This window comes from Eulemur rufifrons, chromosome 18 (genome assembly GCF_041146395.1).
Source record: "Eulemur rufifrons isolate Redbay chromosome 18, OSU_ERuf_1, whole genome shotgun sequence".
NCBI lineage: Eukaryota > Metazoa > Chordata > Mammalia > Primates > Lemuridae > Eulemur > Eulemur rufifrons.
In genome coordinates this window covers 1197551-1213245 of record NC_091000.1, presented here as the reverse complement: position 1 = coordinate 1213245, position 15695 = coordinate 1197551, and the positions used below count along the sequence as shown (strand labels likewise).

At 37.6% G+C, this 15695-nt stretch overlaps 1 protein-coding gene across 4 annotated transcripts in view; it reads left to right on the top strand.

Annotated features, from left to right (window-relative positions):
• The window catches only part of SPOCK3 (SPARC (osteonectin), cwcv and kazal like domains proteoglycan 3), a 252226-nt gene extending 238950 nt beyond the window's left edge, over window positions 1-13276 (top strand). For 3 of the 4 annotated variants that reach the window (XM_069493234.1, XM_069493231.1, XM_069493229.1), the window contains 5 exons: window positions 1525-1644; window positions 6949-7170; window positions 8172-8234; window positions 10651-10788; window positions 13107-13276. In XM_069493234.1, the coding sequence (XP_069349335.1) occupies window positions 1525-1644; window positions 6949-7170; window positions 8172-8234; window positions 10651-10788; window positions 13107-13276 (713 nt within the window). The remainder of the gene's footprint in view (window positions 1-1524; window positions 1645-6948; window positions 7171-8171; window positions 8235-10650; window positions 10789-13106) is intronic. The other variant, XM_069493230.1, reaches the window with a different exon arrangement.
• Window positions 13277-15695: the final 2419 nt, after the last annotated feature.

The following is a 15695-nucleotide window of genomic DNA, read 5'->3' as shown; positions in this document are numbered from 1 at the left end:
CCATAACACACATGATGGACGGCTATATTGCTAACACACTTGCTATTTAAACAGTGATGAGTGAATAACACAGCACAATTTAACTGTGTACGTGTTGTACACCTGCACGGTCACTCTGAAGAAAGAGAGTTGCTGGGTCAAGGGTTGGATGCATTTGTAATTATTTCTTTAAAGAAATTTTAAATTTTTATTTATTTTTAAATATTAATACAGCTATATAGCACACAACTTAAAAGGAAAAAGAGGTGACTGGTACAAGTGAGATTCCCTCACACCACTTCCCCTTCCAGTTCCCCTATCCGAAGATTGTTTTGCTATGTTCATATACATCCTTCTCAAGATACGTGATGCACATAAACATGGATGTGTGTGTGCATGTATGTAGAAAAGTCTCTCTTCTTCAAGTAGGTTTTCGGTTTTCTTCGGCACACCCCGTGAAGGGGTGCTGGAGCCCCAGGCCACACTGCTGATATATGATACATATTGTAACCTGTGTGCTGTGTATTAGATATAACATTGTATCATTCCATAAGTTATTACTTTTAACAAGATGAGCCAGAAGAGCATTATCATGGTATGATTGTCAGCTGAGGAAACTGCATATTTGCAATGTGCACAGGAAACAGGTCTGCAGTAAAAATGTTCTCTAAACAATGTGAATAAGTGATTTTTTCATATTTTCAAAATATTTTCACAGAAGATTACTGAAATCGAATGCCATATTTTAACGTTAGTGACTCACACTTAATGCATTCTGCTACTGTTTATTGTATAGACTATTTTAAAGAATATAATAATTGGTAAATAACAATATTTTTAAAAATAGGAAGTTAATAGTTCAAAATGTCAGTTTCCTAATATTTCACTTTTTACAACAGAAACATGACATTTTCTTAAATATGTTACATATTTTAATGATATTATTTTCTTAAATATTTTACAGTCTTTCCAAATGGCAAATAATACAGCCCTTCCTTTTCTGTGCTTAACAAATATATAGGATAAAACTAAATAAAGAGCAACAGTGTGTACATATACATGTGCCTTCTTGTACATATTGGGAGTGTACCACTGAGGGATTCTAGATCACCGCATACTATGATAGGTATGGCCAACAACAAATGTATACTATTCATTTTGGATTTTCAACCCTTTATCTTCTCAGATGTCCCACTGCCTTACCATGTCAAAAGTGTTGATCACATAAATATCCTGCCCCGATATGTGTGACGTTAACAATAAGAATCCGCAACCACGTGTCATATTCTACTGCAGACGGGAAGTGGGCTTCTGCTAATCATATCCCTTTATTAAACAGAATGCGATCACCATATCACATCTTGCTATCTTTGAAGCAAGTATTTACTTTTAGTTTTGAAAAAGCTGCGACACAATCAGTCATTATATTACATTTTTTACTTTAAGTCATTGTTATCTTTCAGTTCGTTGGAATAATCGGAGAAATAGCACTGGTGCTGTACCAAGTTATTATTCAAGATCTGTGTGTTTTCTCTCCGTTTTTAGCGTGCAGCGACCTGGAGTTCAGGGAAGTGGCAAACAGGCTGCGGGACTGGTTCAAGGCCCTTCACGAAAGTGGCAGCCAAAGCAAGAAGGCAAAAGCATTACTGCGGCCGGAGAGAAGCAGTAAGACTTCTAAATTTAATAGCTGATGTTGTCTTTGACATGAGGTTTTATTCCCAATGGGCCACTTAGAGCAGAACACACGTTTCAATGTTTACCCACTATGGAGATGTGGAACAAAAATCACACACCTGCACTATTTGTCATGGAAATAAAGCATTTGGACCAACTATGATGGTCAAAAAAGAAATGTCATCTCAGAGAGTATTTTGCCTGCAGAAGAACAAAAAGAATAGGAATATGTTTCAGTGTTTCATCAAAGTGGCAAAGAGTAGAATATACAGGAAATAAAGGAAAGAACTTTGGAATACTTAGATTTTTAGAGAACACAGTGGGACTCCCCCAAATTGTAGCTTTTTAAAGACTGCTTTGCTGAAGTCTCGAATTTGACCCTGTGTGAACTAGCCAAGGAAACAAAACACAGAAGAAAAAATAAGATCCATGTGATCATTACAGAATTTTTTCATCACCTGTATAATTTTCCAAAGTCTTTTTTAAAATTCCTTGAAAATAGGACATAAAAATTGAAATAGGGCACTTGTTACATAATTTTATCAACTTTTCACTTTATATTATTTTCATTCGCATAAATTATTTTTTGCATTTAATGCATATAAGAAGGATATTGAAACATGAGCTGAATCGTTCAAAGATTGGAGTCTTTGCTGTAAAATACGAGAAAAGCGGAAGGGCCGCCATGATGAGCACATGTCAGCTGACAGAGAAGTGCCAGGTGTGACCTTCGTGGCTTGTGGTGACGTGGCCCGTCCTCTCTCTCACGTCGTCCTCAAAGTGCAGTTTCTCTCAGCGTCACGTAGTGAGATGACACAGCCACCCATGGTCTGTGTCCTGAAACGCCGGCTTGCTCTCTGCCCAGTAAAGGATTGTCTGCAGGCTCAACCTGCTGCAGTTGTGAATGTTATGTATGTTCTTAAGGAATTTAATATAAAAGTATAATTAAGCTATTACCTTTAGAAATAATAATTATCTTTGAATGTGTGATGACTGTTCATATACCTCTTCTTGGGAATTTCAGAAAGAAATTATAGTATTTTCCCTATTCTGTAGGGGAGTTTTTCAGGTTCATTTTTGGATTAGTTACATTTTTGCTAGATGTAATTTTTTTTGATGCTTTCAAACTGAACTTCTTTAATAGAACAATAATTAGGTATATTTGCCTCTATGTTTATAAATACAATAGGTCTAGGGTACGGAAAAGGTTTCTTCCAGACCCTTACACATTAAGTTTTTTAAAAATGATTCATGTTCACACCCGTCCTCCCAATACTCACTCTGGAATGTTTTTACTTCCTGCTGTCCAGTTTCTGCTGGGGCTGGAGCTCGGGCTCTGGTCCCTCCCAGACCTGGAGGGGCGTGAAAGGGACGTGCCCCGCGCTCGGCAGGTGCCCGGCTGGTTGTGCAGACTCGTAAATGTTATTGCCCTTTCTAGCTTTTCTCTAAGAAATGCTGTGAAACGCTCTTAAGATAGTAGACTGATGGCAAGAGTTTCTCTGGAGTTGAATGGACTTGGAGAGCACGGAGAACGCGGCCGCAGGCTTGCTTATGCTGCTGAAAGCGATGCCAGCCCGGAGTCCGCTCCGGGAGCAGGCTCCCGTCAGACTCTGTGGGTCACGTCCGCAGGCGACTCCAGGGCGCTCTCGCTGCCCACGCCGCTGGGGCTTCCTCGCAGCACGTGCTGCTGCCTGACATGGACAGATACAGACGTTTGCCAGGTTATTGTCCCTCTCTTCCAAACGAAAGGCAAGCTTTACGGGGCCAGGAACTTTCCCCTGTGGAACCCCCAGCTGTTAGAAGTCTTGGCACATAGGAGGGTGTAAATAAGAATGTGTTTAATGAGCAGGTTACTATCTGGTCACAGACCATCTAGACGACGTCCTAGTGTCAGAGTGGCAACGCGGTCTGTGGCTGCCTGCTGGCCATTGCCCAATGCTCCGCGGTTTCCAGGAGGGCGAGATTCTGACAGTCGCAGGGTTGGAGTAAGGGGCGAAGACTCGTGAAGCTCAAATAGAAAGACACTTTGCTTCTTTTTAAAAGACAGTGAACTTTAAAGGTGGAATATAGTTCTATAAAGAAAGGGGACTTGCAGGCTCACAGGCGGGGTGTCAAATGAACATTGCTCTGCGTCTCACCTTAGTTAAGTGTCAGTATCTTACTGTCCCACCAAAACTCTAAAATATGGTGAAAATAGTAGGGTTTTTTCCTACTAGTTATTTTAGTGATTATTCTTAACTCTCAAACACAATATGATATTAACCTGAGATTTTAATCAGCTAATTTTTATCACAATCTTTTGCATAAAGAATTGGACAGTCATTACTCAAGAAGAACTGGTTTTTATTTGAATCTTGGATAGTGTAAATATTTCATAGTTAAATGATTTGACAAAAAAGGCCAAGAATGTCATAGATTTTGAAGAAATTAAGCAAATTGACAAAGTTTTTCATTTTTTTTAACAACTTAAGTCTACTGTTATAAAAAATCAGGCTTCTTGAATATTATCTGTTTGAATATATTTTAGAGCTACCATTGAAAACTAAACGAATGGCCATAGAAAAGAAAGTAAGATGGCAGAAATCTTAAAGTGTGTTTTATAATAAGAAGTTGACGGAAATGAAGCTATTTAGCCTGATCCTATTATCATTACCATGAAAATACTGGTTTGATACTTTTTTCAGTAAGTATCTGTTGTGCCTATTATAATCTATATACCTTGATTTTGGCTTATTTAAATCTTCAAAAATGACATAACAAAAATATTATACCCAGTCAGGCTTTTCAAAAATATAGTTGTAATCAAGAATATATATTTCTTTGGAAGTGATAGTGTATTAACCTTTCCTTCATCAACTTGAGAGGTGTTAGGACATACACAAAATCTTCAGATTAACGGCCTGACTAGGATTAAAATAATGTCTTATTTTTTGCTTTACACCAAATGTTCTCTTGACTCAGAGAAAGTGATAGAATTACTTGAGCCTCCAGGGTAAGTGGATCCATTCCAATTTCTCACCAAGATATTGCTCACTTTGTGTCCTGCTGTCTTCACATCCAGGGAAGATTGAATTCGGATCAGAGGGCTCAAAACAATGCCCCATTTTAATGCAATTAGGAGCCTCCTCCGAGGTATAGCAGAGAACTTCACGTTTTGAAAACAAAAGATTTAGAAAGAGTAGATAAATTTTCTTTTCTCATTTCAAGTAATAAAATGAAAGATCCAGATTATTGCTTATTTGGTTCTAATTATTGAGACATCTGGCATTTTCTTCTTTTATTTTATAATTCTGTATAATAAAATGTAATTATACACGTTAGTCTTATGAAGGTATTATCTTAAGATTTAGATATTTGAATTTTTCAGAAATTATATATTTTTATATTTTATAAAATTAATGTAATCCTATGTAGATTAAAAGTATAATTGTAAAGTAAATGTACTAAGTCAATGATGTACTGTGATGAAATTGTTCATCGCATTGTGTCCTGGGCAGTTACTCAGTTGGATCCGCTGGATACCAAACTTTGGTTAGCTTCTTTCTTTAGGAACTATGGTTTGGTTAGTAGTTTTGGTTATAGGTGCTGTATTCTTTAGGAACCATATTATTCTAAACAATGGGAATTACTATTAGCGTTGGCAATTTTGGAATCATGAACAAGTAGGTTGCTTCTCACTGAGTGAGTGAAATGTTGTCATTTTTATTACATTCTGTTTTCAATAAATGAATACCTTGATTTCAAAATAATATAGAATGTTGAACCAGTTTTGACCAGTAATCTGAACTATCAGGAAAGAAGACAACATCAAAGAGGTTAAGAAAAGATATCTGCAGAAAGTAAGACATAACAGAGAATTTTACAATTCTACAAAGATTTACAAATATTTACAATTTTACAAAGAAAATACCAGGCCAGGAAAAAATCCGTAAAATTCTTTCTCTATATTTGTATGATAATGTCACACCTCTTATACCTTTTATCCCCATTGTCAACTATTGTGAGGCACAGATATAAAGCACTAAATAGGTTCTGAATAAATTATTTTAATAAAACAAATTCCAACAGGTGGTGAAATTATAAATTTCCCAAGCCCCCAAATCTCCTAGAGTCTGTACGTATGTACTTATTAATCCTCAGTATCTATATCTTTATTTGCAAGTATTTTGGTAACTCACAGTATAACAAACTAAAACTATCAAAATAGATTTTGTGTAACTAGATTGGTACCAGATGCTTTCTGAAAATTAATTAATTCTCATGATTATTCTGAACATAAAATCTTACTACATGAGAGAGAGAATTCCACTCTAAACATTTAAACTACTCTTCTGCCCCTGCTGCGAAAGATTAAATCCTTTTGGTCCTCAGCTTTCAGAGTCTCCGTGTCTTCACACACAGCCTTTCTTCTATGCTAGTCAACTGAGTTATTAGTTTGCTGTCACTCGTAGTGAGTGGAAAATAGCAAATGAGACGAAAACTACATTGGCAAAAATGTTTAAAGCCTGCTGAAACCTGAAAAGTAAAAACTGCTGAAAGCAAATATTTTTAAATCATTCAAAACACCGATCTTGCATCTGATGGTATTTAGGGTGAGCCTTACCGAGTCCCGTAGCCTGGGTAAAGCGTCTTTGACAGTGGGTGGCGTGGATCCATCGCTCTATGCCCCCGTCCGGTGCACCCGTGCTCCCGTTGCAACACACGGGCACTGTCAAAATTGCCGTGAGCAGGGTAGAAGACACAGGAGCTCTGTAACTCACGACAATTTTCCTTTCTGTGATCATCAGGTTCATGTGAAATATCACATTTATCATATTTCTACCAAGACAGAGGGCATTATTAAAGTTATCACTTACGATGTGTTAACTATGCTCTTGCTAAAACGGTATTTTCATTTCCTGGAATGAAAATTAATTTCAGTTTTTTTTAATAGGATATTGTTTAAAAATATTGACATATGTCTAATAAGACATTTATCATGATGCACTGTTTTTTCAGGAAGAAGCTTGAACAATAAAATAACAGAAATAATGTATAATTGAAATAGTAACTGCCATTGAATGAATAATTAGTACCAGGTACTTTCTACTTAATTAATTCTCATAACTACTCTGGAAGGCAGATATCAATAAATCCACTTGACTTTGAAACAATTCACTCACGATGAATTTGAAGCCCCGCGTCTCTGACGAGTCAGCAGGTGCCCTAACTGACCGCCTACCATGCTCATTTGTTTTGCTTTCTGCTTATGACGGCTTTCATACTTAACTAGCCATTTTCTGCCTTTGCCTTTAGGGTTTGATACCAGCATCCTGCCGATTTGCAAGGATTCACTGGGCTGGATGTTTAACAGACTCGACACCAACTATGACCTGCTGCTGGACCAGTCGGAGCTGGGCAGCATCTACCTGGACAAGAGCGAGCAGTGCACCAGGGCCTTCTTCAACTCCTGCGACACCTACAAGGACGGCCTGGTGTCCAACAACGAGTGGTGCTACTGCTTCCAGAGGCAGCAGGGTAAGGCGACACGCCTACAGGTGCACAAGGTCGACCTGAGGGTCACGTTTTATAGTATCGATTCCTTCAGGATTAAAAAAAAAGTACAGTATGCCCCAATTATTTTAGTAGATTTTTTCTAATTCAAGTGTTTCATAACAGAGCAAATAAGCAGCATGTTGAACAAAATGACTCTACTAGACATGCAGAACATGCTAAATCAGATGGAAAATAGTAATTAATATTTCATATTAATGCACTTCATTATAGTTTCCATTATTAACCACCAAGAAGCACACAGAGATATAAGAACAAAGATATTAGAAGTAATCATTAAAATTAATTTGCTATCTGCTTTGCCCACAGTGTAAAATAAATGGGTTTTTTATCACTAGACTGTGGAGTTTTAATGTTCTATTTTGTGATCTTATAAGATGAGCTGAATGAACCAGGGCATTCACCATAAAGTTATTTTCACTCATTTGGTGTTAAAATGACTTAGTCTTTCAGACTTTTCAAAATGGCTTAGCTTGTTAGAAATTCACCAGCGGAAAAGGTGTCTTAATCCTCTGGAAGAGTGAAGAGTCAGAAGGATGCTAAGGCCTCAGTGCGGCCTTGTGTGCTGGGAAATGCAAATGTAACCTGTAATTGGAATCACACTTACAGAATCAATCAGATGATCATTATATGAAGTGTGTACAGGGAGCCAAAAATCTCATAGTATAATAAAGTTTTGAGAATCTAAGGAAACGATGAAAAGTATAATTTTCATGCAAATTTAGAAGGAAGAAAAACACTAGGAATTAGGTTAACGTGGTAACGCCTGCTGTTGTCAATGCTTTTTTTAAAATCCTTGACCTCTAAGAGAATGAAGAAGCTGCTTTAAACTATAGCAATGATTCTCAGTCTTTGATATGGAAAACTAACGCGTTATGTAAGGCAGTTAACGACCTCAGTTACTTTTTGATACTTAGCAATAGTTTAACCGCAATCCCTGGAGTAACACTTGTGCCGTCCCGCAGACCCGCCCTGCCACACGGAGCTCGGCAGCATCCGGAAGCGGCAGGGGGCACGGCAGCCCCCGGGTGAGTAACCATCTCGCTCCCGGCCTCACCGCTCACACACAGCCCCGGGGACACGGCGACATCAAATCAATGTTAGTCCAACAAAGGCAGACTGCACTAAATTTCAGCAGCAAAATTTATGAACTTTTTGAAAGCCATTAAACTTACTTTTATTACCTTACCTATTGAAAGATATTATGTCTATTTTATTACCCTAATATAATGTTCATTTCGAAAGTTATTAAGTAAAAAAGGAGATTTGAGCAACACTAAAGTGAAAACATCAGCAGAAAATTCAATTCCAATCCTATGGTTAACAATTGATAGCAAATACATTTACATACATATATGTGTGCATATATATAAATATATATAAATGTACATGTTATTTAAGGCAAGTACTTATATAAATTGGATAAAAAAATGCTATGAGTACCTCAGGGAAATTTGAACAGACTTTTTAGTGTTTTTCATGAGTATTTTTTACTACCTTACTCTCAGTAAGTAAATTGTATGACCAGATAGGTAGGTAGATAGAGGTATTTCAAATTTCCCCCAAACCTTGAAATATTTAAATGTTTGTCTAGCAACAAAATAGAAAGCATAATCATTTGTAATAAGACATTTTTAGATATGAAAAATTACTGATGACAAATGCTACAATGTGTCATGTTTGTTTTAACTCTGTTACAAGGTGCATGAGCTATCACAGCTGACAAGTAGAAATAATACATTCTTATATAAGTTTGACTCAGCAAATCAAAATTTAGCCATGTAAAATGGGAAAAGCCATTCGAATTCAACTGAAAAATATTTTACACTTGATCAAAGTCTATTAGTAACAAAAATCTACTAGAATGCAGGCTTTGATTACTTGAAACTACCAAAAACAAAAAAAACACGCTTAGCACCCATTAGGAAGGCGTCATCTTCATTCTTCTGTCCTAATATAAATGAAAATCATTATTAGAGAGTACTAAATGCCGTAAATATTTCTTCTAATTTGGGTGGGATAATGGTCAGTAGTTATACAGAAGTAGATGCCACATGTTCCGTTTGCAAATTAAGTCTTGGTTGATGTCTGCAGTTCTAGAATAATTTTTCATGGTGTCCTCTTTTACTTTAAAGTATACTGACATAAAGAAGAAATTATATCGTCCCACTACCCACACATCATAATATTTTTATGTTGAATAAGTCAAATCATGGCAGTTTTTAAAGATGTAGGTGTAGCAAAGTTGAATTTTTCCCCTGTTTTTGCTGGCCTTAAATCCACAGAAGCTATTCTTGAGTTTTCAATATTGGCGATAGTCTATCTATCTACTTCACTGAAAGAGCAGCTGTTCAAAGTTTTCAAAGGAATGATAATTTTAAAACTAAATTAATCATCTCTATATAAAAATTTTAAGCTTTTTGAGAGAGTAAAATTATGATCTCATGTGGTCGCAAGGCTGAATGAGTTTCATACTTTATCCATTTGTTCATTTATTTTATTTCACCAAATAACTATAATGCTTCTGGTCACAGAAAAAAAAAAAATGGTCAAAAAAGAAAACAAAATTTTCTATTCTCCCCGAGCTTACATTCTAGTGTTGGAGCGTTTATTGAAGGATGTGACTTCACTTTTAAATTACTAATTAAGCATTTTTCTGTAGCAATGTGCCATGCCCTATGCTAGTTCTTATAGATATGAAAGTGTGTGTCTGTCTTTCCCAGTATCCCACTGGGTTTAAGGGATGTTGTTTATACAACAGTCAAAATAAGGAGAAAGTAAATATTTCCAAACACTGAGACAACCACAGTGCTGTGGTGAAAGCGTGCAATGACCACACACACACACACACACACACATGCGCGTTAGAGAAGTCACGGGACTCCTTCAGCTGAAGAGCAGGCTGTATGTTGGGCATCATGTTGAAGTCTAGTCCCCACGTGGAGGAGAGAGGGGAGGGGGACAGCGCGTGGAGAGAGGGACCCCTGGATTTGGGGGAGACACAGACTGATGTGGAAAGGGCTTGGAGTGTCAGGAGGGAAATTTGGGGAATTCAAAAGAAAGTTGGCGGTGACACGGTGGTGACGACCCTGCAGGCTGAGTGACCTGGGTGGTTTAGTATGAGCGTGGGGTCGACCAGATCTCAGTTCCTGCTGCGCCTCTGAACACACTGCCTTTCCCAGAGTGAGGAATAGTAGGACAGTGACCTGCTTAACAGGAGAGACAGATCCATGGAGTGTAAGCAGTTCATCACGGCAATGGCCAGCTTGGTGACAGCCCAGACCCTGCCTGTCCTCTCCTGGGGCGTCGCTGGCGCCAGGCCTGGAACAGCGTGGACACTCCATGTGTGCGTCTCGAGTGGGTAGCGGGTGCGTGACGGATGCCCGTCCAGACAGGCACCAGCACAGGTGACTCACGGAACGCGTGTGTGTCTGTGTCCCGCAGGGCAGTACGTCCCCGTGTGTGACGGCGACGGCTACTACAAGCCCACGCAGTGCCACGGCAGCGCTGGGCAGTGCTGGTGCGTCGACAGATACGGAAACGAAGTCGTGGGGTCCAGGATCAACGGGGTCGCGGACTGTGGTAAGAGGAAGTTATTCCACGGCATCCCGGGCTCCGGATTAGGTACTTCAGAGCCTCACTCGGTTGATCCGGCATCTGATGAGCACCTGCCGCGTGCAGGGACCGCAGGTCACGCAGGAGGGAGCGAGGGAGGAAAGTCGTGCTCCCCGCGTTAGGACTTGCGGAGACAATAGATGGTATTGACAATGGGTGTATCTTAGGGCCGATGATTAAAGGCTGGGTTCCTTCCTACTTCAGATTCAGAAAGCTGCTAGATACCTCTTTTCCTCTCAGGAAGGGAAGAACTTTTTCATTCTTTCCACTCCAGTCAGCGAACCCCGGTGCATGCCCCGTCCCCGTCCCTGTCCCCGTCCCCAGATGGCACCTCTGGAGAGGGCGACTTAGGGAATAGGAGGCTTCACCAACTAAAGAAAAATGAAGCTTTTTAAAGAAGTTCCATAAATGGCAGCTATGTGAGCATGTTTCCTTATGTTTGGGTGAGAAAAATGTGGTTTAATTGTTTAAAGGATAATTATATTATAACTAATATTCTAGTTTTTTAGTATGAACGTAAACTTTATCTATAAACCTAAAAAATAATGTAACAAGTTGAGCATCACATACATGCATTTTCAAGTTTTAAAAGTGGTATCTTTTGCCCTTCATCAAATATTTTTCCGGAATGCAAGTTTCCAATCAGCATTTTTGTCTGTGCTGTGGAGAGTTTCACAGCAAAAGCCGCTTAGCTTTACACATACCCCCACACACACCGGGAATTAATGGGTTGCTTTTCAAATAATACAAAAAATGATCACAAATGAAAATAAAGTACTTAGTCCTGCATTTTAGAAAATGTTTAGATATCTCCTTCGTGCAATTTTCAGGATGGTAGACTAAAATTATTTAGGAAAAGAGAAACAGTACAGAATAAAAAGTGATCTCATTTAATGCTTCAATGCCTGCTCTGCTTCATTTATTCGAAAACATTTTTAATAGCTTGGTTTGGGTTTTCTGACCTATAGTCTTAAGTAGGAAGAGGTCGTGAATAGTCTCTGTAGTATGTAGTTTAAATGTAGTTTAAACATGTCTTTGTAATACGTAGTTGCGTTGCTAATTACTTCAGTTATCGGTGATGTCAGTGATGGATGAGGAATTTTATTTTTTATGTTGTAAATGAAAATTATATGGAAATAAGTTCAATAAGTGAACCATAAATTATTTGGGAAACATGAACTTCTGAATATTCTTAGCATGTTGCAATTAAGAAAATATATGAATTTAGAAAATAGAAACACCATTTCTTAACATAAGAAAGGAATTTCACTGTGTGGTATTGTGAGATTAGCTAATGTGTAAACATTCAATTACATTAATAGGCATTAATAGGGTATATTATAACTACCAAAGAGTTATAGATGAAGATATCAGAGTAGAAAATAAACACCAACTAGCATTTGAGGAGATGGCAGTCAACACGTGCTGAGATATATGTGCACTATTGCCTCAGTGACTATGAATAGCTATTTAAAAAATTTAATAATATGTTTTAAAATGTTGACTAGCTGCATTATTCAGTTGTCTGCCGTCATAGTAACAGATGCCCGCTTGATGGCTTAAACAACACCAATTTATTATCTCTCAGTCCTGCACGTCAGAGGTTAACACGGGTGTCACTAACCAGACACCACAGGGCCAGGCAGGCTGATTCTTTCTGGAAGCTTCAGAGGGAACCTGTTTCTTGCCTTCCGTGCCTGCCTTGGCCAGGGACCCTTCCTCCAAACTCAAACTAACCAGACCGCATCTCTGGCCGTTCCTCTGTGGCGTGTCCCCCTCTGACGCTACCTGGGAGATGCTCTTTGAGTTCAGGGACCCAAGCGACAATTTGGATCCACCCAGATAATCTCTCCAGCTTGACGTCCTGGCCTTGGTCACATTTGCAAAAGCCCTTTTATGGGTAAAGTGACATAGTTACAGCTTCTGTTAATCGGAAATGAACATCTGGGGAGAAAATTATTCCTCCTACCACACTTGTAGAAGAAATTTCAAATACTTTGTAAGATTTAAAGTCCGACATGAACTTCTATAAAAACTGTCACTGGACGGAAAACTTACGTAGCATTCCTCAGCGGGGTCCCACCGCGGGCTCACACATTTTAAAATACGAGTGTTTTAACATATGAAAGTTTTCCAGAGAATGGATATTTCCTTATCTTTGTTAAATAAGCTGAAGAACAAATTAGTTTTTTTTTTAATTTTCTCAATTTTCATCAGAATTTTGCCTCTCTCAGAAATTGTCCCACTACTCTGTCAAATAAAGGTAATGTCTACTTTTCTCTAAGCTATCGATCTTGAGATCTCTGGAGATTTTGCGAGTGGAGATTTCCATGAATGGACGGATGATGAGGATGCTGAAGACGATCTTATGAACGATGAAGATGAAATTGAAGATGATGATGAGGATGAAGGGGACGATGATGATGGTGGTGACGACCACGATGGGTACATTTGATCGATGGCGGACGAGATCCATAAATTCTACATTTCTAGTATTTACAAAGTGACAGCCTGCTAAGAATTACCTTCTTGCCCCCAAAACAAAATGATTCTAAACCTCACGTATATTTTGTATAATTATTTCAAATGTTGAAGCTAAAGTCGTAGAACTTTATGTTTAAATAAGAATCATTTGCTTTGAGTTTTTATATGCCTTACAGGAAAAGAAAACGCATATGGAGTCTAGCCAGACAAAAGAAAGTTTTGAAGATCTACTGAAATAAATTTTTCATAAGAAAAACTTTGTAAATCTCACACAAACAAAATGACAGCCAGTGCTTGGGATTGTATGTGTTATTTTTCATGAAAAATAGTCTAAGTTATATTTACAATAACTTGTTAGTGACCTTGGCCGCAAGGATTTTGTAAAATCATGCATGACCTTAATTGCATTTCCAGAGTAGCATCTTCACAGCCCAGAGCGAGTCAGGGTGGCTGAGAGAGACCACACGCTCGGAAAGCAGAGTGACAGCTGCAGGTTCCTCCGCTGTGTTTACATCGATCTCGGAGTTTCCAGTTATGAAATTATTAGGGATATGATGGGATATTTTACAAAGTGGCAAGCATGGAAAACCATGGATTCTGAAAGCTAAAAATTTAGTTTTCCTTTCTCATATGTATTTTAATTTTGATGGAAGTCTCATGTAAATGTTTTTGATATTCTTTAACAGCATGATTTCTTTACCTTTTGAGATTTTTTTTTTTTTTTATCTTTCTGACCAGCAACTTAGGGTAAAAAATTTAAATTAGGAAGATAAAGAGAATTTATTTAAACTATATTTTCACAAAAAGTGTGTCATTTGCCCCAAGGTGAAATTTTCAATTCTTAATTCTCATTTTATTTACCATTTTAGATTAAAGTTTGCATTTAATCTTAGCATTATGCCATTTTTGTTAGTAGTGCTAAAACTTAGAGATCGTATTGTATGGTGCCTTGCAAAAATAGAAATAGAGAGGTTTTAGCATGCATACCAATATAGGATAATAGACAATACATAAGCACACCTAATTAACAAGTTAACTATCAGTAAAGGTACTGCTGCTGGAATGGAGAACATGGAATATGTTTCTTTCTTTTTTATTGTTACATAATTGCCATGTGGACTTGTTTATGATTATTGTGTAGAGTAGCATTTAAAATTTAACTGTAGTAGAAATTACTTTAATCCTTGTGTTTAAGTTAGCATGTTAATTACTTGTGTATACATTTTGGCACACTGTCACTTTTCAGTATATCAGACCAATGGTTTTGTGCCCATAATAAAAACGGAAAAACCTGTTGGATGTTACACGTTGGTATCTTTAATTTCAATAGTGGGTCAGCTGGTTTCTTGGTATACAGTTTATTGGAAGCAAACTTGGTGGATTCTTTCCATTTAATTTATACACACTAAATAAAAACTTTAATGTTGACTTTACGTAATACTACAAGTATAATGCATTTTCTTTTTTACTGTTTATGTATAATTTACAAAATAAAGTATCTTGTAACCAAATTAAACTGGTCCTCTGTGGTTTTTCCAGAGTGCACATAGTAGCATGCAGCGTTCTTATTCTTAATTCTTTTTTTTTTCCATTCTTTTTTTGTCATCTCTTGTTTTTATTGAACATTTTATATGATTACGTTTTATTTCTTCATACAATGTTAATTACACTTCCTTTAAAAAAATTTTGGTGCTTGCCCTAAATTTTACAGTAAACACTTTTAACTAAATATAAGTCCATCTTCAAATGACACTGTAACACTTCATGTGTAATGCGGCTATCTGATAACTAAACAGTTTCAATTTCTCCTGGCTACTTTTTGTATTATTGCTCTCTCTCATTTCACTTATTCCTATGGTCTTGATGGCCCAACCCACTGTTATTACTTCAAACAAATATTTATCTTTTAGATCAGTTTGGAACAAAAAAATTAAAATATTTTATTTTACTTCTATTTATTTTTCCTCTGCTTATCTTTTTTAATTTTTTTTTTATTTTAGCATATTATGGGGGTACAAATGTTTAGGTTACGTATATTGCCCTTGCCCCACCAGAGTCAGAGCTTCAAGTGTGTCCATCCCCCAGAAGGTGCGCATCGCACCCATTAGGTGTGAATATACCCATCCCCTCCTCCCCCTCCCACCTGCCTGACACCCGATGAATATCACTACTATACGTGCACTTCAGTGTTAATCAGTTAATACGAATTTGATGGTGAGTACATGTGGTGCTTATTTTTCCATTCTTGTGATACTTCACTTAGTAGAATGGGTTCCAGCTCTATCCAGGATGATACAAGAGGTGCCAGATCACCATTGTTTTTGTGGCTGAGTAGTAATCCATCGTATACATATACCACATTTTATTAATCCACTCATGTATTGATGGGC